Here is a 23,371-nt window from a genome sequence, read left to right on the forward strand (position 1 = left end):
TGTTTCCCAGTGCTAAGCAGAGGGTGGGCAGCTCTGCAGCCTGGGCACTGCGGGCTGGGGAGAGGGAGGGCCACCTCCCAGGGACCGGAAGCTTCCCCCAGCCTAAGGGCGGAGACACTGCTCTGGGTGTCTGGCCACACCCAGCATCCCCACTGGTGGGCACCCAGCACCCTCTGACGCCCAAGGGGACCTTTCTGTAGGAGCTGCTCTAGGTGCCCTTGGCCAAGCCCCCTGGGCGCTGGCCGACACCCTTGGATTCACAAGCACCGAATCACTAACTGTGACTTTTGTTCACGTCTTTGCCTGGGGACGTGTGCGGATGGGGCAGGCCCGGCAGGCTCCTGCGCTGGGCAGACGCAGCCTGAGGCCGGGCGTCCCCGCCAGCTCTCTGATGGGAGTCTGCTGTCAAGAAAGCGCTTGTTTGGAGAAAAACAAGAAGAGGAAGGGAAAAAACAGCTCGCACTCAGCGTCTGGGGAGTCAGGTTACAACACCCAGCCCTGCTCTGGGGCCGTGAGTGGGTGCAGGGGCCTGAGCTTGGGCCTCCGGGACTTGGAAGGCTCCCTCCCGAACGTCTCCCCAGACGCTGGCCTTCTCGCCTCCTTCCAGTCCATTGTGCAGCCGGCCCACACAAACCACAGGACTCGGGGATGGAGGAGACAGAGAGGACGCCACACCAGGGACCCTTAAGCGAGCATTTGCAAACACAGTGGCCAGCAGGACCCTGGCATTCCCACCAATGGACAGAGTGGCTGGGCAGAAGGAACAGGGGCGAGGGGCCCCAAGGCCGACGGGAGAGCAAAGTCAGAGAAGATTCGAAAACAAAACCCATCAAGGCACAGGGCCGGCGCTCAGGTGCCAGGGTGGAGCCCCAAATATGATCCACGGGATGCGGGAGGTGGGCAGCGATGATGCACTTTACAGAATAACCAGCCGGCAAGTCCACGAAGCCTGCCTTTACAATAGAAACCAAGAACGCAAACCCTTTTCAGGAAAATGTCTACTGTGAAATAGTGTGACTAATAACGTGAATGCCCGAGGTCTGAGGAGCCTCCACATGGCTGGCACTGTCCTGAGAACTTTACAGTATTCTCACATCTAAGCCTCTTGACAATGCATGCACACGGAGGGGGACTATTTTTACGTCCTCTTCATAATTGGTAAACTGAGGCTGGAAGACACTGAGTCACCTGCCTGGAGCACTGAGTGGAAGTGGCAGAGCCGTGGAACTGGAGCCTTTGTACTGTGGGGTCTCCAGGAAACGGGTGGTGGAGCCCCGACTTCCCACTGCGGGTGTGAGAAATGCACCGTGCGTGGTGTGGATTTCCTTTCTAGCCGAGGGCCGAGAGTCCCATTTCAGAGCAGAGCTGGATGCACAGACCCCACAAAACTGCTCTTGCGGGTTTATTCTGACGTCCTGGGCTGGAATGAGGCTGAGGTGGAGCCCTCCCACGGCATCATGATTAAGTTAGAAATGCAATTTGTATTTTAGTCTTTCTGGACCAAACTAAGAACAACCACAGAAGTCGAAATTTGAAAACAAAGACAAGAAAAAATGCCAACCCCACCCATCCAATAACACTGACCAACTTATTTTTCCAGTTTTGATGTGAAATTTGGATTTGGAATGAAAATTCAGCCTGATTTTTCACTCTGACGGCATTCGAGGGTGCCTTGGAGGAGATGGAACCAACCGTGGAGATAAATGTCACCCTCTTCCTCCGTTCCCCGTCCCACCATGGACCCGGGTTTACCCTGATCGGAGGACAGAGCTGGGGACAGGACGAATCTAAGCCTTGCCCACTCCTGCTGGGGTGTGGACAGGTGTTCCTGCGGACTTCCAGGCAGGTAAGGCTGGCACTGAACACACACCTGGGGCACGCTGGATGCGGGCAGCAAGGACACGCACAGCCCACGTGGTTTTCATTTTCCCAGCACAAGCCATTCCATTTTAAAGAAATACTAAAAGAGTATGTTACATCCTGGTTATATTCTGTTACATTATATTATATTGTGTTATATCATATTATATTATATTATCTGTCTGTCTCACGTGCTTTATACACAATACACTACATCCTCTTGACCTTTTTTGGAGAGGGGAAAAGTTAATCATTTTGAGCCTTTCTCAAAAGAAAAGCATATTTGAATGGAAATGATTTTCTTTATTTTCTTCGAAGAGCAAGAAGTTCTCCTGAAAGAGAAATCTTTCCCCTCTCCATTGAAAGAGTAAAAACAAAATAAAAAGTCGCTGGAACTAATGAGTCTGAAAGTGGCTTCCCCTGCTCTGAACCACTTATTGGAACACTGGACCTGCATTTCTTTACAAAGCTGCAGGCTGGAAAGAGCGTTTGCAGCCCCAGAGGGGCAGGACCCGGGCTCTCTCTCCCCAGTGAGCTGGCAAACCAGGGCCTCGTTTCTTCCACGACACCTGAACACTGTCCCCGGCAAAGCCCCCTGCCCCCAACAAGGGCACGAAAAATTGTGAATCAAGCTGAATCCTCTCCACGGGAATCCGGTGGGGGCACGCAGGGGGCCGGGGGTGGGGCAGAGCCCTCTCTTCTACCCAAACCAAACTAGACCAACGCGTGGCAGCCCACGTCTCGTTTGTCAAATCTGCACACCTCGCTTGTCCGTCTGAAGTTCCATCAGCAACTCTTCACGGCAGAGCAGGGATGTAAGAGGAAAATAAATCAGTGCCTAATGGCTTCCGAGAGCTGAGGGGGACACAATTATGTGGCATCTACATGCTAATCTACCAGACTGGAGGCTCAGGAGCGCTCAAGAGCCACTCCAAATTCCTGCCGTGATAAGGGGCCGACGCATTCAGCCGGGGCCGGGATAAAAGATTTTTTATGATAATTATCTTAGTGAGGAACATTTTTGCATTTTCTTTCTGTGTGAGTCAGAGTTTAACTGGGGCGGGGGGTGGCTGTCGGGGGGCAGAAGAACGATCTTGACAGCAAAGTGCGTGGAAGTCAAACATTTGCTCTTGGACTATTGTGTGTGGAAGGCAATTAGCCCACAAACGTTGGCTACGTTATTAGGAAAACGCAGACCCAGGTTACTTAGGATCCGGGGTCGGAGGGGAAATTGGAACCAAGGTTTTTAAAACCTTTTGGAAGAAAGAAATTTCGTTACAGAAATGAAACAGCCTCGCTGAGCTCTCTCCTTGAGTTGAGTGGGTTTATGTTTCCGAGTTCTCGTGTGTTATCTAAGATTCATAGGTCTTTTCAACAATTATTTTAAGGAAAATGAGACCATCCCCTGTTACCCAGACTCAGCCATTTATTTTTCTTTTCTTGACGGTCTAATTAAAACCAAACTTTAGACAAGAGCACGGATGGGACCCAGCTCATAAAATCGTGCTTCTGTGGTGAATGCCTTTGGAACATGAACTATGGCTGCATCAGAGAGGACCCTCAATGCTAGGCCACGCCCGGGGACCAAAAGGGTCAATTAAGGCAGAAATCTCTGTGTTGACTCTCGGAGGCTTCCTGCTAACTCCGATGCCCAGCTCCCTGGCCCAGCCAAGGCCACTCCATGCCATGACATTAGAGTGGCTCCTTAGAGAAACTTGCTGTTAGTGGCATTAAGCATTCATCCTTGGCATGTTGGAGGGGAGGGAAAGCAAGACAGGAAGGGAAAAATCAGCCACCCCCCTTCCTCCAGCGCGAGCAGAATTGTTAGCTTCGGACACAGCTAGAAGGGGAGACTACTTTTCTGTCCACTTGTGGGTCTCGTTCAAAGACGCCATCTGCTCAGCAGCGGCACCCAGGTGGTTAAAGGGCCAACCCTCTGTTGCTAATGCAGCGTGCCTCGAACCAACTTTCCTCTGCCACTCACAACTGTTCCAGAATCCCCAAGCGAATGGGCACATTGCTTCACAACGTGGATGAAGGAAAAGAAATGTGTATTTCAGAAATCCGAGCCTATTTGAGACTGGAGTGTTCTCAAGACCCTTTGAGAAGGACGTGGGTGTGGACGCACAAGGAAGAAAAGCACGTCTACTGGACAAAGACCAGGGATGAATCCAGAGGAAAGGGCATTCAGAGCGCTTCCCACAGTCCTGGTGGAAGAGCTCCGATGCACCATACCACTATGAGACCCACCCGCAGGCTTACATTTTCCCTCTCACCAAGTAAATTTTCCCTCTCACTAAGTAAATTTTCCCTTAACATTTCTCTTGGGCTTTTGGCTGCTAACTACAGATGGGTATTACCTTCCACGACGTGTATGCCGTCTTGGCCCTCTAGTAAACGAGAGGGAAACTTCTCCCGTGGCACAGAGCTCTAGGGCGCCAATGTCTCGAACCCACAAAACTGTTTTTTTTTTTTTTTTAACTAGTGGGAAGAGCAAAAGATGCTGCTGCTACTGATAATAAGACAGTTTTTAAGAATCCCCCAGGACTCGACCGCTACAAAGATATAAGGCAACACGACATCCATTCACCCATGTGGTCTGAGGGTCTATCTTGAATTCAGGGGGCAGCTCATGGAACCCAAGGAACGGGAAAGAGAAGTGTTTCGGTTGAGAGGGGACGCTGGTTCTACCCGCAGGGGGTCTGAGCAGGGCCATGGGCAGTAGCTCAGGGATGTTTGGCCCCCCGCATGTGGCATGAAGGGATGGGAGGCCTTGGGAGCTCCTGGGCCTCTGCTCCTGAGGGTGGGGGCTTACCATCCAGATTGGGGGGCACCGTCCCCAGCGAGTAGGCACCTTCCTTCACATGCACCAGCAGCTCTTCTCCTGGCTCAATGTCCTTAATGACTTTATAATAAATCTAGGATGGAGAAACCAGAGAGAAAGGGTGAGCGCAGCCGTCCTTGTTGCTCTGAAAGCCGCGTTGTGCACGCCCAGCCCACAGGCCGCTTGACCTGCCTTGTGATTGCTGCTAAGGGGCTCCCCTCGGAAGTTTGCAGAATATGCTCAAAATGACTACAGGCCCTTTTAAATTGGTGTTATCCAGTTTTTAGATACTGGTATAGGGGATGCAAAATTAAATCGGCAAGGATTAGCCCAAAGTCCCCAAGCAGGGTGCGTCCCAGAGGGATGGACTGGGGACAGCGGCTCTCTCCAAGAGCCCGGCCTGGGTTGGTTCTCAGGTTCCTTTTGTCGATGTGTATGTGAGACACCCCTTGCCATTCTGGGTGGGGGGCTTGGGGTCTAGAGGGTGAATCTGAATGTTTATGAAAGAGGCCATGAACTCAGAGAGAGGTCCCCGGGGCCAGGACACCAGGCTGTGAGTCTCACATGAGCGTGGGTGCCATCCTCAGGGGGAGGCAGAGGGGACTGTGTGCCTGCAGCAGGCTTGGTGCCAGCGGCAGTTGGGGGCCTGCGATGGGGACACCCCTGAAAGCAGGGAGGAGCGGGGAGGGGCTGAGGGTGGGTTCTGCAGCCTGGAACAGGCTCTGAGGTCTAGGGAGTTAAATTTGGAAGATCCGGCCTCAATACTCTGAGCGGCACCATAGCTTGCCCACGTGTCTCCTGAAAAAGGAGCGTCTGCATTGGAGGTGGTGGCCAAGATCTAGAAAACTCCAGCAACTCAGAGGGTCAGCGGGGCAGGGGCCATCTGGGTTGGAGCCCAGGGAACAGGCTGCAAAGTTCTGGGAGACTTTGGGACACAACTGGGGCCTTCCTTGCTTTTGCCACATCTTGCCTAGGACCCCCCCTGCACTCTCTGGAGACCAGAGACACAGATCCTCCAGGTGGGGGGGGGGCACCCACTCCACACGTGAGCAGGGCTGACACCAGGGAATCCTGCATCTTAAACCTGGAAAGGTCAGACTGTGGGGTGCCTCTCTCTCAGGCCAGTCCACTGCCAACCACTCCGGCACATGGGTGTTTGGGTCTCTATTGGGTTAACAAAAACCAAGGAGCTTCCAGGAGCCTGAAGCTCCGGCCACAGGACTGGCTGGGAGGCCAGAGAAAGACCCAAGACAAATTCATCTACCCTGGGAGACCCCGGGGGGCTGAGGCTTCTCCAGGCCGTTCCCCCTCCGCAGTCCTCCAGAGTCATCCTCCTCACGGAAGGCCTAGTGGTCAAGGGTCAGGTCAGGCTTCCCAGCAGCAGCTGGACATGCTCCCGACTGAGCTGGGCACACAGCTTGCCCACCTCCCTGCCCCCCCAAACATCTGGAAGACTGAGCTCTCCTCCTCTCCCCAGGCCCGGTCCAGTTGTGGACTCCCTCACATACCACCAGTCCCTACTAACTCTGAACGATACCAACGAACTCTCAAAAGACACAGAAAGCCACAGTGTCTCCAATGCCCACTTGGATGTTATTCCCAGGACTCCAGGACAGCAGAAAACACAGCAGAAAAATGCGCACAGGCATGTAGACCTTAGTAATGTGCAAAGTTTCTTTTCCCTGTACTCGTTTGCAATTTTACTTGGCAATTATTCTTAGGTATGTCGCTAAAATAATGAAAGATTTTAAAACGGGGAATAGAAACTGGACCATATTAACTTCTGTAATCAAGCCAATTGTTATTAAGATCTCAGTTTTGTATCATTTTACCCAAAAACTCAGTGGCTGAATAATTGTTTTTAAAAAAATCAGATGAGCCACTGTATTGCAAAATCGGACCCAAAGTGCATCTGACGCTCTGACAAAGCCCGGATGACCGCGGAGCCGTCCGGGGACGGTGAGTCATGGGTTATTAATATGCGAGGACAACCGCACTTCATCTGGCAGCGAGCGACCGCATCCAGCAAGCGCATGCTTAGTGCCCGCCCGCGCCACCAGCGCCCGCGGGCCGCCGCTCCATGTGCGCAGGCTGGGGAAAGAAGGGTCCGACTGCGGCCGGAGTGGCGGTGGCTTCTGCGGGTCCCCGTTAGAGGGCAATGTGGACCCGCCCGCAGCGTCCCTCCCGGGCTGCGCCCCGCGCCCCCGCCCCGCGAGGCCGGCGGCGCGCTCTGACCTGGCGTCCCCGGCTCCGCGCACGGCTCCGAGGCAGCCGCGTCCTCCCGCGGGCCGGGCTGCTGGGCTCCCGTTCCAGCCCGGCTGGCGGGCACAGGGCGCGGCCCTCCCGCCTCGGCCTCCCCGTCCTCTGCGCCCCTCAAGGCCGCTGGCCTTCCTTCTCCGACCCCCTCCAAGGTCCACACGGCCTCCCAGGACCCCCACCCCCCGGAGTGCCACCGGCTCTTCCGAGACACCCCACCTCGGCTCCTAGGGCCGCCGGACGCTCTCCTTCAAGCCCCTCCAAGGGCCGCCAGACCTCCTGGAACCCGCACTCCGAGGCTGCCCGGGTCCCCCCCCCCCCCGCCCCCCCAGCTCCGACGGCTCCCCGACCTCCTGGGACCTCTCCACACTCCACCTCGCTGCAAGGGCTGCCGGACTCCTCCTCCTACGCCCTCTGAGAACTCCTGGCCTCTCGGGGGACCCTCCCCGCGGACGCGGACGCAGCCCCCGGAGCTGCCCGGGTCTAGCACGCTGGGCCGAGGGGAGTAGGTTTGTGCGCCCCGGGCGCCCCCTCCCCTGCCCGGGACCCACAGGACGGCCGCCCCCTCCCAGGCCCGGGACCCACAAGACGGCCGCCCCGGGCGCCCCCTCCCCGGCCTGGGACCCACAGGACGGCCGCCCCCGGGCGCCTGGCGGGGGCACGAGCGCAGGACAGGAGGGCGGCGGGCCGGCAGCGGTGGCCCCCTGGACTTTGAGCCGTAGACGGTATTAATCGCTATTAGTGCTAATCGCAAGGCCCCGGGGCGGGGCCGGGGGGTGTGCCCGACCTGCCTCCACCTGGAGGAGGGGGCGAGGCGTGCGGTGGAATCGCCGCAAACGTTCGCAAACTCGGCTGGCCCCGCGTTCGCCAGGGCGCGGAGGTCCTCCGGGCCGGCCGTGGTCCACACGACAGCGGCCGCGTTTTCAGGCCCGTTTCCAACGGCACAAAGGCCTTATCAGCGGCCGCGCGTTGAGAAAGCCGCCGTTCCTGGTCCGCGGGGTCGGGCGACTTCCCGGGACAAAGGGCGTGCTTCGGTGGGAGCTGCTGAGGCCTGAGGCGGTACAAACCGTGCATTTACTGTCCCCAGCCGGGCCCCTTCCGTTCGAGCCTGTAATAAATTATTATTGCAGCCCCTTACACATTCCTGAAGTCGGTTTATAACCTTCCTTTCATTGTGTGCCGCTGTTCGAACACATTCAGACCCGAAGGCCAAGTTGGCATCGTGGATACGCTGAGCCTTGAGTTTTGAGGAGAGGGGAGAGACAAGTCCGTTCCTCAAGGAAAAAGAGAGCTCGTCTCTGATGCCCTTGCGTCCCCAGGCTCAGCTGCAGGAAAGGAGCCCAGAACAGGCATTTACTTAAGTGACAGCATGGAAGTCCTTGCACCCTTTCTGAACAGCTGCATCCCCTGCACTACTCAAACTGTCCCAGGCTGTGGGTGTTGTGCCGGCAAGGCTGAGCTGGAATTTTCCCTCTGGTTTCAGGATCTGAGGGTGAGGAAATGCCACAACAGCTGAGTTTACTAGCCTCATAAATGTCTGCTCCGCACAGCTTTAAAAATAAGGCTGCCAAACAGACGGGTCTGAAGTTAAACCCTTGTTTCAACATCTCAGGTTCTCTTTGTAGTGACCATGACTTCAGTGGACATGGGTGAACAGCCCCAAAAACAGCTCCTCAGAGTTACAACTGCATTTGCCGTTTTCTTGCCCTTTTACGGCTCTCCAGACACACAGAGGTGCTCCATCCATGTAGATGAAGGAGCCCTGGGACAAATCAATGACAAACGTTCTCAACAAAAGGAAGAGAAAGTGCCTGAGAAAAGCTGGATTTAGCACAGGCCATGTTCGTTTAGACGGAGACTTTTATAAAAATGAACATTCCCCCCCCCCCACAATATTCTTAAAGATAGAAATATTTAAAAATTATAACGGCTGCCAGTTTCGGATTTTTCTTCTTAGGGTTCTTTATGTTTGTTGATTTTGTTTTTTAATATCAAATCAATTCACAAGGAGAGATGCTATTTTGGAAAACGAAGGTTTAAGTTCCACAATTTGCATTCCTACTTACTCTTAGAAATTTAAGATTTAAATAGATGAAAAACTCCATCCCCGTGACACTGCATAGAAGGGACCGGATTGCAGACTAAATGCCGTGGCTAGAGCACTGGCTGCAGCCCTTGCCCCGCTCCCTGGAACAAACGGTTTTCTCAAAAACACGAAAGTGATCAAGTGAACCGGACTGCTTCTTTTCCCCGTTTTACTGGTTTGAGAAACTTTAAAGGAGTGTTTGAGTAAAATATGTGAAATATCTTTCCGGGTGCTGATCTTTAAAAACATCGCTCTCTCTCCATCCTGGATTTGGAATTCAATTGTGCTTGATTTGTGAAGGCTCTTGGTACTGTGCGTGAGGGGCTTTTCACAAAAGAGAAGCACCGCGAGGGGAATTTGAATTTCTCTAAGATGGTTGCTGACAAGTAAATTCGCCCGGTCTGCCTCTTGCTTGTCCTTTTGAGAAAGGATGTTGGTCTGAGGGTTATCCCTGGGGATTTTTTGTCTCTTGGGGGATCCCCAAAGAGGTTTGGCGGGTCCCAGTCTGCCTCATTGCTTCAAGGACTCGGGAAGTGTCACTGTTTATCTTCACTACTTGCTGTCCCCAAGCTGCGGGCCATCTCTCTCCGGGAAAGTCTGTGGACTCTGGAACCCTGAGACTGGCTGAAGGGTTGTGCATTTGGAGTTTAAAAAACAACCTAGCTGATGTTCCAGGATCCAGCAGCGACAGCGTGGAGCTGCTGAGGGTTCGGGCAGAGGTCCTTATTTCTCTCTGCCCTTGTCTGTTGCTTCACTGCGGGAACCTTCCCTTGGCCTGCTCTGGTTGCCTTCTTTTTTCAGAGCTGGGCAGAAGCAGGGGACAGCGGTTCTGGAGTTGGTACCGTCCGCAGGCCCCAGGGACAAGCTGGCACTCCTTTCCTCTGGCCGAGAGAGGAGAAGGCTCGTTCCCCATGGCATTTGCCCCCTTCCTCTCTTCCCAAACGTGGCTGAAGCAACTTGTGCTTAAATCTTTCCGTTTTGCTGCTATAGATTCTGTCACCTTCTAGCAGCTCAAATTAAAAAAAAATTCTTTATACTTATCTCTTTCTTAGTTGTACGGTTTGGATCTGGATATTATTTATACACATATATAAATATAAATTACTGGTCACAGTTAAATTGTCTTCATCATTCTTAAATGGCTTCTTCTAATAAAGTATCTCATTTGGTCAAGAAGGAAAAGAATATAAATTCTGACAAATGATTGTAGCCAGTATTGTGACGGCGTGGTTGAATTTGTATCTTGTTCTTTGCCAAAAAGAGGGCCAGTTTGCTCCCAAGAGGGCACTGTAAAATGCGACGGCTTTCTGGCTCAAAACAAATTTGACGTATTTTTAAGTCTTTTGTAAACCGGTGAAGAAATGCTAAAACGAATCCCCTGCCCATCTCATGTCCCAAGGGAAAATTGTATCTAATTGGAAGCTACCATTTAAACCGGCCAATTCACTTAGAATTTTAATTTAAAAGCTTGTGAGGAATGAAAGCAGAGGGAATAAGGAACCGTCCCCGCGACGTGTCAGAGCAGGGTGGCGGATGTCTGTGCCCTTCGTTTAAAGCCCCAGCCCTGGCAGATCTGGCAGGTCACAGCCCTGACGGACAGAGGGGTCCACATGGGGCCCAGGAAAGGGAAGCAGAAGGAACACGCCCTGCGCCCGCGGCCGCGCCTTGGCCCGGGAAGCACCAGGTTTTCATTAGGAACAAGCGTTGGCCTCATCGACATGGCGCTGCGTGGTTATCAGTCTGCTGATCTGCTCACGAAATGCCTTTGCTTAACACACTCGGCCAAGATCAGCCTCTGTCTGCTTCCACTTTGGGGAGACCGGCCCTCTGCTCAGGCTGAGTCCCGCACTCTGCCCGCGGAATGTGCTGGTGGGTGCAGGTTTTCCTGACACCCGGCCAGCCCTGGAGGGCAGCGTGAACCCGCAGCCTCTCTGAGGTGCATACCGGCGGGGGGGGTGGTGTCTGCAGCCCCAAGTCATGCTCCCCAACATGTGTGTGACCCCAGCATCATGTCACACCATCCTCAGCCTCACTGGCCACGTGCCATCCTGCCACCGACATCCTTGCCCTGTTGAGGGACGTGGGGCCGAGAGAAAGAGCCGCACTGTGAACTGGCCTCTTCCCACCTCCGCTTCCTCCACCAGGCACTTTATCCCCAAGCTCTTGTTTTCCTTCTCAACATTCAAACAAATCCAGGGACAGAGTCTGTGTCTCCCGAAACATTTCAAACCAACGCATTCACTCCTAATTGCAGAAAGTACCACCCTGGCATGATCTGAGTGTCTGAGTTCCCGAAAAGGAAAAGCAGGAGACGGCGGCAAGGAGGGCCGGGGGGCCGCCACCCGAAGTGAGCTGAGTCCCGTGGGCTCCTCCCTGCCCTCCGCTCAGGCTGAGCTGTGGGAAGGTAAATCAAGGCACCCCAGGCTCTACGGCCATGATCTGACCATCCCCCCAAAACCCCAGAGCAAGACTGGGTCCCCCCAGCTGTCTGCAGTGGACGCTTTCCTCCTAGTAGCTGGGCCGCCCTAAAGCCTGTGTTGCCTCTGTGGACCATCTGTGGGCTCCACGCGTGTAGCAAACCACAGTTACCTTTTAGGGGATGGGGCCGGGGCCAGGAGGAAATTCATGGCCCATCTTGGCCTCTGCTGCCCTGGGCTCCCCGATCTGGAGCCATGGGGAGGAGGGTGGAGGCAGGTGCTGGAGGAGCGGGCAGAGTGACAGGCTGGTCACCCCTCTGCGAGGTCTGCTGGGGCAGAAAACCCTCAGAGCCACAGGGCACCAAGAGGGGGTCTCGCAGCGCAGATGAGAACCCAGAGACAGGGCCATGAGCGCAGCACTGCATTCCCATGGCCATGGAGGTGACCCAGTCTGTGGAAAAGACAGCCCAGTTCACATGGAACTGGAGGTGCCGCTGCCTAGGAAGGAGGGCCGTCAGGGCCTCCGTGACTGCCCTTCCACTGCTAGGAGGCAGCACGCTGGGGTCCTCCGGGGAACCTGATGGACATTTGCTGAATTCTTTCAAGCCCTGGGGTTCACTTTTTATCACATCCATCTTCTCTTGCCCCAAATTGCTGCAGAAGAGCACATGTGCCTGTCCCAGGGCACGCTGGGTGAGGCTGGGAGGGGGGCACGTGGCCAGCAGTCTGGCTCCAAGGAGAACGAGGCCTGGCTAGACGGACAGAGTCGTCCTTGTGCTGTGCTGCCAGCGTCTGGGCTCCCCGAGTGCCCGCGACATGAGCTGGAGAGCCGCCAGCTGCTCAGAGCCCCCACGGCTGGGCGGGTTGCATCTGTTCCCAGGGCCCATCTGGACGCACCATGCGGGCCACCCGTAAAGGCCGTGACAGGCTGAGGTTGATGACAGTCCCTGACCTCCAAGCCCCATGGATGTGTGGGTCTCTCCGAAGACACAGGAACATCTGGGAGCCCAGGCTGTTCGGAGCGCCCCTCCTCCACTCCTCGAGGGAGCTGGGGCTTCAGGAACTCCCTCTCTGGGACCCCGACTCTGTTCCTGCCCGGTCCCTCTGTCTTCTGGAAATTGGGGCTAAGGTCATGTGCCTTGAACTTCAAGACAACAGTGCTCTTCTGACTTAAATGACTTTCCTCCTGAATCCCATCTGGCAAACTTGAAACTGTTTTATGGGTCTCAGATCTTCAATCTGGATCCCCTCCTCTCCGCGCCCGTGCTGGGCTGGGAGGAGGGGTGTGTGTGTGCGGGTGAGAGAGAAAAAGGGAAATTGTTCCCTTAAGTGTGTTTGTGTGTGTTTGCGTGTGGGTGTGGGGGTGTCCATAAGTGCCAGGAAATCCTGGTAGAAACTCTTGGGATTATAGAAATCTGAGAAACCCCATTAATAGCGTGTAATGTTTCCTTTTCAAAGAGAAGCCTGTCTTCAGATATCTTTGTTGTATTATTAATATTTCAGGGAAGTTTTTATTCCAGCTCCATGTAGAGTCGCGTCGGTGGCTTTGCAGCATCCGCGTTTCCAGCGGTCAGGACCGGGAACGAAAATGCTTTCTGCTGAGGCCGGTGGCCTTCCCAACGAGAGAGAGCAAGTCCGTTTTTGGGAGACTGTTTAAAAAATAGCTTGAAATCTCTTATATCCCGTTCAAAAAAGCATTTCTAAAAGTCACTTCATTCAAGCAACAAATATTGAGAGTCTCTGAGTATGTAAGAGCAGTTTTTCATATTATTATTACAGTTTAAAGTTATGAGCATTATTTTTCAAAGGAAAATACGTCTCACCAATTGCTCCCTTTTCTTTGCTACCTGAAATGCAAAGTCGAGATTCGATTTTTTAAAGATTGGCCCTGAGCTAACATCTGTTGCCAATCTTCTTTTTTCTTCTTCTTCTCCTCCCCAAAGCCCCCCAGTATGCAGTTGTATATTCTAGTCGTAGGTCCCTCTGGCTGTGCTATGTGGGATGTGGCCTCAGCATGGCCTGATAGCGGTGCCCAGGATCTGAACCGGTGACACCCTGGGCCGCTGAAGCGGAGCGCGCAAACTCAACCACCGGGACATGGGCCACCCTGCAAAGTTGGGTTTTAGAAGGAGAAGCTGGGTGTCTGACGGCTTCCCCGGTGCCGCCCGGCCCGGTGCCGACCGGCCAGCCACTCTTGCCTCTCGGTGGCTCACGCTCTCCTGTGTGTTTCGGAGGCCACGGCCACACAGTTGATTATGTTCAGACGGGGGACTTAGCGGGCATGTTGGCTGGAATCTCGGCTGGTCTGCAACACCAGGAATCACCCGCTGCGGGCGCAGGGCTCCTGTCTCCTCAGAGGGTCAAGGGGTTGACAGGCCCCAGGTGGAAGAATTTCCCTTTTTTGGGCCATTTCGGTGTTGCTTTTGCTCAAATGCACATCTCAAGTTCCCCATGAGTTTCTGAACTAAAGTGGGGATAATTAATCCCCACAGGAGGCTGTGTTGGAGAGAAACGTCCAGTAGGCGAGGAGAGTTGGAGGGAGTTTTGATGGCACGTTGGGTTTAAGTGATAGAGCCAGCAACGTTTCTGCCTGTAGGATGGAGCTTGGCAACAGGACAGCGTCGGCCGGTGGGAGTGGGTTAAACGAAATGGAATGAACGAGAGTTAAAAATTTATTATTCCATCTCAGCAGAAAGTATTTCTGTCCCCTGGTCCTGACGACGGAAAGAGAGTTTGCTGCAAAGCGGACCATTCCATTTGGGCTGAGATAAAGGCTTCCCTGAGATATTAGTAATGAAACGAAGATGCTTGAAGACGGGCTTCTCTTGGAGAAGACTCTACGTCTCATTTGCTTTTTCAAAAGCTTGTCCCATAAAGATATCTCTGTTACTGCTTAAATTTGGTTCATACAGTCTAACAAACGTTTATTTCTTAAATACAAAATCTGGCTCTTTCGTTACTCTATTCCGGGTCTGACAAAAGAGCAGTCCTGGGCCCGGGTCCCAGGCATTCCTTCTACTGCCCCTCGGCTCCCAAACACACAACCAGGGACACACGCTCTCTACAAGAAAAGCGCACTGCCAGGGCTGTCTGTGCTGGAAACCCGGCTCTCCTTCACTTACGTTTCACTCTCATCTGGAAGAAGGGAAAGTGTCTTTTAAGGTTCTCTCCTAATTTTCATGATCATTCCTTTTGCTTTCTTTCTGCAATATTTTTTGCAATCAGAAATAAAAGTTACTTTCAAACTTTTGGGTTCTAACTAACAGCAGCAGACGTCCCGCTAGCAGAGGCAGACTCGAGCTTCACCGTGTCCGGCACCCGCAGGTGTCCGGGGAGGACTGCTCGGTCCAGCTGAGCCCCACGGCCGAGAAGGATGCAGATGGTGGAGAGCCGCCCGGCAGCTTATGGGGGTCCTAGGGACCTCCCTGGTGTGCGCTGTCTGCGTTTCTTAATGAGAAACTGTTTCTCTAAAGTCAAGAGCCTCGAGCCGATGTTAATGGTTTGCACAGGCGACGCGAGAATGTACCCTTTGTCATGTGGTCTCCGCAAACATTTTTGAAAGCAATGGAATCCTTTTTGCAAGTGAAATCTCAGGCATAACTCCAAGATACTACAGGCAAAAGCAAAGTGCTCTGATGGAAAGGGTTGGGCTCCCCAGGAACCCAGTGCTCTGGGAACACAGAACGAAAATGTGGCCGGAGGAGCCTGGCCCAGGAGCATGAGGAGTCTCCGGGGTCCACTTGCAAACTTGTAATTAAAGACATCGACTGAGAGCTCCCAGTGCTGGGGACGTGTTGCCTTCTTGGTGGACGGAAACTCCGCATGGCATCCTGCATCCTGATCAGCTCATGGGTGTGGACACCTGCCACGAGGACCGAGAGCCAGTGATGCCTGCATCCCTGGGGTGGCACAGATGTGCTGTAGTGAGCGAGGCTCAGGCGTGCCAAAGGAGGTCCTTGGCCCCCGGGGGTCTGGCAGCAGAAGCAAAGGTTATCCTTGGCCCTGGTGAGGCCTGGGGCTGAAGTCAGGACCACATAGCTCAGGAAAAATATCAGTCGGCTCGCCCACAGGGCCAGGATTTTGTGCCAAAACAAGACCAGTACCCTCTGCAGGCTGCCCAGGTTGCCATAGCGATTCCTGGGGGCTCTGGGCAGCTGGGGCCGCACTTCAGCCTTCCAGACAGCCAGCACTGACCCTTCCGGACAGCTTGGTCAAACAGAGTCATTTAGACACGATTCTCAAGCGGCTAGGTCCAGTTCTCCACTTCTCTCGTGGGAGTGGCGTTTGTAGGGAATGTGGACCTCTGCAGTTTCGGATCCCGCCTGCTCCGGCTCCCTTCTTTCACGCAAGCCCTCATCTTTTGGCTCTCAAGCCCAGTCAGCCTTGGGCGAGGCCGCTGACCGCAGGCTTCGATGGAGCATTAGTGGGGTGTCACTGAGCTCCCGGAAACTCAGTGTTGGCCAAGTGTCAAATAGCCGCCCCCAGTGCAGGACCGGGCTTGGCAAAGTGCTCGGCAGAGATGCAGCTGACCCTTCACCTTGACACCCCCACTCCCATCCGTCTCAGTGCCAAGGCCCCCAGGACAACTCCAAGGGCAGATATCCCCCGTGTGCAAACCCTGGACCTACCTGCTCGTTGATCTGACACATGGTGAGGTTCTGGTCATCGCAGGAGCATGCCACACGGATGTACTTGAGCCAGCTGCCAGCCCCGGCCTGATTAGCATCCACGCAGAACTTCTCACTGCCCAGGTCTTCGGAGATCTGCCCGGCAAGACAGAAAACCAAGAAGAGTCAGAGACATCCTGTGTGCTGGTCAGCACTCTCTGCATTCGCCCAACGAGAAACCCAGCTGTCTGTGCTCAGAGCAGGAAGGCAATTCAGCATCTGGACAACAGCCCAGCCGCCGGGCATCTGCGGGGCCCTGGCCCACCCAGCCCACCCACGCCCGGGAGCCTCCTGGAGCCCTGTGGAGAGGGGGAAGGATGGCCCTTCCTTTTCTCACCGAGCAGATCGCTGCCCTGGCCCGGCAGTAAAAAGTGCCACCAGAGATGCAAAAGTCCCCCAGTAGAGCCGCCCCAAGTGTGACAAAGCAGAGGCCACTTGAGTCTCAGAATAGAGCCTCTGCTAAGGAGAGTTGGGGCGCTGGGCTGGAGAACACCTTCTTGAAGGTAAAGGTGTTGTGGGGTGTGTGGCTGCATACGAGCCTGGGTGTGAGTGTGCGCATGAGCGTGCATGTGCGAGCATGTGTGCGTGTGTGCACACTCACCCCAGCGTGCACATCACCCTGAAAGTAAGAAAAACATTTAATTTTCTTAAAAGTGGAAAGTTTCCATTTGACACTCAGAAACAGGCAGACGCCCAGCCTCTCTTAGCGCCCTCGGAGGCCACCCGGCTCTTGACTGGCGTTAGTTACTTTGTTGTTGCTGTCGTTTTCTGAACCCCTGACTCACACAAGCTGGGAGCTTCTGAGGGTGTGCACTCTGAGCGGGCTGTTTATGAGGACACCTGACTGCTGTCCCCTGCTGAGAGGGGGACTCCCTTAGGCCTGCTGGGCCCTGAGGGGGAGGCCGTAGGTGGAGTCCCTCCCATCCTCCCGCCTGCCCTGTTCAGTGCCTGCTGGGGGCTCTGAATCCAGAACGGTGGAAGCCGGCAGCACCTTAGGCGAGCTTCCTGGGCAGCCCAGCCCCGGCGCTGAGGGGTAGGGGATGGCGGGGGGGGCGCTGAGGTCACCACCACACTGAGGTCCTGGAGTAGGAAGGGTATCCAGGTGGTCACGTATGTCTGGTGGGCAAGGTGTCCAGGTGAGCAGGGTGCCCTGGTGGGCAGGGGCGTCTAGGTGAGTAAATCTGTCTAGGTGGGCAGGAGAGTCCTGGCAGGCAGGTGTGTCCTAGTGCGCAGGGGTGTCCCGGTGAACAGGTGTGTCCAGGTGGGCAGGTATGTCTGGACGGGCAGGTGAATCTTGGTGGGCAGGTGTGTCCTGGTGAGCAGGGGTGATGGAAGCAAAGTGTCAGAAGGACCCGCCGAAGTCAGGGCACCATGGCTCCTATTCCCTGGAGGGTCTCCTGAGTGCCCTGTCACCAAGTATGAGGACCTGGGAAGGGAGGGAGGCTATCCCTGGAAGCCTGGAGCAGGCTACTTCTGGCTGGAGAATCACGGTGCTTTGTGAACAGTGCAGGTGCTCTGCAAACGTCCACGGACACTTTTTAATTGGCCAGGGGCCCTGCCTTGCCTCCAAGTCAGGGAGGAAACGAGGGTTCAGGAGGCAGCTGCTTTGCTGCGAGATGTGCAGAACCTGCCTCAGTCCGTCTGGGCATCCACACCCTGTGGCGCCCTGAAACCCCTCCGGGAGCCCATGGCAGCCCCTCCCAGAAACGACAAGTCTCTAGACGCGCTGAGGCTCCACTTAGCTGACCCCTCTGGAGGCTGATGTGGAACAGGGCTGTGAGCTAAGGGGCCTCGGTTCAGAGAATTCTTCATTTTGGGGGGACTCTAACCAAATGGGCCTAATTCTGAAAGAGAAGATAGAGACCCGAGGGCCTGGGCAGGATGGAGACGAGAGACGGGCAGGTGGGGAGGGAGGGACAACATGGCAGCAGAGGAACTCTCTGTCCTAGCCAGCCCGTCCTCAGCCACTCAGAATGCCAGACCCTCAGAATGCTGGGGGAAGGGGGCACGGCCTGCCCTGTGCTGGCTCCAGGGGGCCACTGGGCTGGCTGATGGGGGTGGGGAGGAGCGCAGCCCCACGTGGGAGAAGCCCCTCCCCAGGCACTAACCTCTCACCTCTGCACCCCAACTGCAGGAAACCCACCAAAGAAACCCACCAAGCAAACCCTGTGGTTAGTGGTCCCGTGACTCGATGAGGCAGCCTCGCCAGCCACCTTCCTCTGTCACAGGGAGGGAGTGAAGCCGACGAGCCTGACGGACCCCACCCCACCCCACTGGCGGGGGCCAGAGCTCCCTGTGGTCCCCACCTCACAGCATCTGCACAGATGGGTGCTGGCGGGGGTTGGTCTCTGTGTCTGTGTCTGTTGGCCTGTCTCTCTGGGTCTCTCCCCCTCACCACCCGCCACCCCCACGGCCCCGTCTGGGACTGGTGATGATGGTAAAGGATGCTGTGAGCCATCACAGCCTCCCCTCCCCGCCACCAGCTTCTCCTGGGGACTAGTTGTTGACTCAAGGGTGCTGCCTCACCATGACAGGCTTGGGGCCTGTCTCCCCAAGAAACTCCTGGAAGAAGAATCTAACTAACTAACTAAACTAACTAACTAACTATCTAACTACTGTTTTGAGTGCTTGGAAGCTCCCCTTCATCCAGTTTGCACATATGTGTGTGTATGAGTGTGTGCACGTGTGTGTGCGTGTGTGTGTGTATCGGGGTGCAACTCGGGGGGTTGTGGGGAGCAGTCAGTTGTGCTCTGGGAAAGGACAAATCAGCCCCACGAGGAAGTGGCCCTGAGGCAGCCGGCAGGGCTCGACCACCCTGTGAACCACCCGCTTCCCTCCCGCTCGGGGGCATCGCCCGTCTGAACCGGTCTCCACCACCGTCTTCCCCGGCCCGCCCTCCCCTCTCCCGTCCTCACACTTCCCCAGGTGGCCGGGGCCGGCGACAGAATGTCCTGGGTGCAGGTTTCAAATGTGGACATGGCGGCCCCGGGCTGAGCCCCGGAGGCAGATTCTCTGAGGGGCTGGACTCTGCATTCTGCCTTGTAGACTTGCTCCCCAAGGGCCTCTGTCTCCCACAGCGAGGGGAGCTCCATGCACATGCTGGGGCGGTCCTCTGCTGTCCCCTTTCTCTCTGTCACCCTAGAGAGCATGCCTGACCTTTTAGGTAATCAAAGGACTTGTTCTGGGGGGGATGAGGAGATGTACAGGAGGCTGAACACAGTGGCGGCCTGCCACCCTCTCTTTCCTGGAGCTTCTGCGTCATCACAGGACAGCTGGAAGGTTCCAGGCTCATCCCATCCAACCCCACACTGGAGCCCCTCCTTCTGGCACTCCCGTGGGCAGGGCCCCCACAGCGCGCTCCCAGACAGCCTGGTCTACCGTTAATCTTATTGCATCACGGGGAATCACTTTTGGATGGGAAGACCCTCCTTCCGGTAACTTCCCCCCTTCGTCTGCATAGAACAAGCCTCTCTCTTTTCCCCACGACTGCCCTGCAGGTGTGTGAACGTAGCCCATGTTCTTCCAAGCATTCCCGTGCCAGGGTAAACATCTCCAGTTCTCTCAAGTGTGTCTGAACATGGAGACGGCTGATCGCTCACCCACAAGAGACACTGTCCTGGGCCCTCCTGCCTGTCCCCGTCCCTCCCGGGTCCAGGGCCTAGGGCTTGGAGGCCATAAATCCTCAGTGACCTCTTGCCTGGCTCTGGCTGTCCTCCCACTCCTCGGCCAGCAGCCTCTCCTTCCTGGCCAATCCTGGGAAACGTCCCTCCTCCTCGACCCAGGAGACCTGGTCACCCAACTTCTGACCATTTGGACGGTCAGGGGGTGGGAGTTACTTTCTGGTGGCCCAGGAGGTGAGAGGAGATCCCTTCTCCCTGGTGGACACCCTGGCTGGGTTTCTGGGCTGATGGCGGTTTTGGTTAACTCCTTCCTTCCAAAGAGACTCAAACTCCACCTCTGAGATGTGTCAGGTGAACTGCTGACTCCTTTCTCCAAGGAGGACAGAAGCAGCCGTGTCAGGGGCCCTGAACTAGTAGCAGATGCACTGGGAGAGGGCTGAGCCTGCGTCTGTCATCATGGCCGGGCGATGGGGGCCTCACTTGGGCCCACCTGTGCACACCTGAATGATGGAGTGGGAGGGGCCGGAGGCTCAGAAGCTGCTGCTTTTCTGTTTCAGACCAGAGGAATGCTCCCAGGGGTGGCCATGGGCCCATGCTTCTGGCCAGGTGGGCAGGACGTTGCAGGCCTGGCTTCTTGTCTGGGGAGTGGATGAGCCTGTGCCATTTCTGACTCCAGAAAGGGAGAAACAGGCTGCAGACATTTGCCTCCTCCCGCCTCCTTTCCTTTCAGGTCTCTGCTCTCCTCCTGGGACATGTGCATGGCCGAGCCGGGGCCTTTGGGAACCTCAAACCATGAGCCCGCATGGACTCAGGTCTCTTTGTGCCAGTGTCGCCCCTTACTTGTTACTGTGGACCCCTGGGGCACGTGCTGTCATTGCCCCATTTTACAGGACAGGAGATGGAGGACCCAGGAGCAGGGCTGCTCCCAGCCCAGGCTGCCCCACTCCTGACAGCCGTGCTGTCAGCTGCCGCCCTGCACGTCGCGCGGTCCAGAGCCAGGTCAAGGGCCAGAAGGAGGGCCTCCATGCTGGTTCCAAGAACCGCGGGATTCTGTACACTTGAATCCAGAAAACAGGTTCCTCTCCCCCGGCTTTTGGAGTGAGACTTTCCAACGCCATAAAGACGGGTCAAGGTCCTTCCCTCCCCAGCTCAGCAGGTCCTGAGGCCTGGTTTGGTCTGTGGCTCAGAGCCCTGGCCCCAGGAGGCCAATACAATTAGAAGTAGGTGGGGGAGGAACGACTGACCTGCACAGCGCCCGTCCCGGGCTGTGTGCACAGTTCTGCTCAGGGCACGAACGAGGGAGGGAGCGAGGGAAGGAAGGAGGAGGCCGCCCAGCCCCCTGCATCTCCTACAGGCCGGCTTAGCAGGCAGAGGGCTCAAGGCTGGGTCTCTCTCCAGATCTGAAGTCTGCTCCCCTGCCTGACCCCACTCCCAAGCCTGGCTCAGGGCTGCTTGGAGCTGAGTCTTGGGAATCCCAGAGCGTCGGAAGGAAGCTGCCCTCCTGCCCACTCTCCCCTACTTGGGCTTGCAGGCCTCCCTGCCCCTCGTCACCCTGCCAGCTCCCCGGCTTGTAAATCCCCCCGTCAGAAATGCTGAGTTATGAAGCAAAGGGATGAAGAATTCTCTGAGCCTTGACAATTTTTTCTACCCATCGTTTGAGGTTTCCTGCACTTCTCGTTTGTGGGCTCTGCTGGGCTGGTGCGCTCCCGTTAATGGGCACAGCCAGCCGCGGGCCTGTCCGGGGTGTGCACGCGGGCCCAACGCCGAGGCATCTGTCGTCAGCTCGCCTAATGGATTCCAAGTGAGCAGGAGGGGGCGGCCCTGGAGTCTCCCCCTCGGCCCTGCGCCTGCGGCTGTAACTCGGCTCCCCAGAAGCCTGGGTACGGCGTCCACCTATGACAGTGGGTGGGAACGGGGCGGGGAGCGGTCTCGCCTCACCCTGGTCCCTTCTTTAAGGACCCACGAGCTGACCCAGAGCCACAGGCCCTGGCCACAAAGCTGGAGGCCTCTTCTGTCTGTAGGACACGAACATGCACACGCACACACACTGTGGTTACAATTTACGGCATCCATGAGGAGCTGGAACAGAAAGTCTATTCTTGAGACAGAAGGAGGCGGGCGAAAGGCATTCTGGAAACACCTCTGTCTGGGTGTGGACACGGAGCCTGGACGAGCTCATAAATCCCTGTCCCGACTCTCGTTATGGGGCTCGGTGGTGATATGACCAAGCACCGGGGAGAAATGTGGCTGGCGCGATGGGGTCACACTGCTGCCAGGCAGACAGGAGTCCTGGCGGGAGGGTCACAGCCTTTGGGCCCTACCTGCTTAGGTTGAGAGGGAGGTGGTGGAGGGCAGCGGGGAGGCAGGGGGAGGAAGTGAGGGGTACGGAAAGGGGAAGGGAGGGGGGAGGGAAAGGGGGAGGGGAGGGAGGGAGAGAGAGAAAACAGAGTCAAGAGGGAGGTGACGGGGAGGGGGCTAGTTCTAGGAAACAGGAGTAACTCACGGAGCTGGTCCTCCAAGGTGGAGGCCAGCCTGTCTTCTAAGCTCAGGAAGAGAGAGGGATGGAGAGAGCGGTGTTTTCTGGGGCTTGTGCCAGAAAGAAGCTGAGTGGGGGCTCCTAGGACGCCCCAGCTGACCGTGGTCTCCACTGGACTTTTAGGGCCGCGGTGTGGGTGTTGTGGGGGGATGAGGGCCAGAGCCTGTTGGTCTCAGAGACTGAAGGGCACAGCCCAGGATGGGGATGCTGCAAGAGGAAGCCGGGAGCCCAATGGGGGAGACTCTGAGGCCACAGCAAGGCCGATGCCTCAAGTTCACGCCTGGAGGCCTGTTCCTGTGTTGGCCCCCGGTGGAGCCTCTCGGCTCAGAGCCAGACCCCAGACAGCACGCTCCCCAGTGTTCTGGAGCCACAGAGATCTTCGAAGATCTGAGGAAAGCCATGAACCAAAAGGTGTTCAGACATCCCAATGTCACTCCAACTCCCAGTGTCCTTAGACCCTCTCCCCCAAAATATGCAGACACCTGGGTGCCATGGAGCCTCCTGGGGTTCACAGATCATCGCGCACAAAATACCCGGACCCTCGGGAGCCGCGGCGCTCCTGGGGTGCGCAGCCCTGGCTGCCAGGCGGGACCCAGACGACAGCGCCGCTCCCAGCTGCTGGGGTTCCCGCTGAGCTCTCACTCCTTCTCTGTCCCCTCCTCCCCTTCCACCTGATTCTTGCTTTCCTTCTCCCTTTTGTTTTTTTCCTCCTCGAGGTCGGGGTTACACACAAGGGGGGCAACTCTCCCAGCAGCGTCTGCGCACTTTGCAGAAAACTGGGGTGTAAGATGCAGCAAAGCTGAGTTTGGGGCTGATGTCGTGCGTCCTGAGGCCTCTCCAGGTCCCGGGCTGGTCAACAGCACACAGGGACGTGAAGAGAGGCAGACCCAGGCCGTGGGGCCGTCCACGCTGCCTGTGCAGGACCCAGGTCACTGGCCTTGGTGGGAGCCGATCGCAACCTCACTCCAGGGGCGTCCCCGAACTCTGGGCCTGAGTGGGGTGTTTAGGGGCTGGGCTTCCTCCCAAGCACATGTCTCGTCCACACGGCAAGTCTACACTTTGTCTCATTGGCCATGGGCTGTCGGCAGACCCCTCAGAAATAAAC

At 56.1% G+C, this 23,371-nt stretch overlaps 1 protein-coding gene across 3 annotated transcripts in view; it reads right to left on the reverse strand.

Moving 5' to 3' along the window:
- Window positions 1-23,371, reverse strand: part of PRDM16 (PR/SET domain 16) — a 344,072-nt gene that overhangs the window by 35,284 nt on the left and 285,417 nt on the right. For all 3 annotated transcript variants that reach the window (XM_044769524.2, XM_044769523.2, XM_044769522.2), the window contains exons 4-5: window positions 16,072-16,206; window positions 4,676-4,778 (exon numbers count right to left, since the gene is read on the reverse strand). In XM_044769524.2, coding sequence (XP_044625459.2) covers window positions 4,676-4,778; window positions 16,072-16,206 — 238 coding nt within the window. The remainder of the gene's footprint in view (window positions 1-4,675; window positions 4,779-16,071; window positions 16,207-23,371) is intronic.

This window comes from Equus asinus, chromosome 5 (genome assembly GCF_041296235.1).
Source record: "Equus asinus isolate D_3611 breed Donkey chromosome 5, EquAss-T2T_v2, whole genome shotgun sequence".
Taxonomy (NCBI): Eukaryota; Metazoa; Chordata; class Mammalia; order Perissodactyla; family Equidae; genus Equus; species Equus asinus.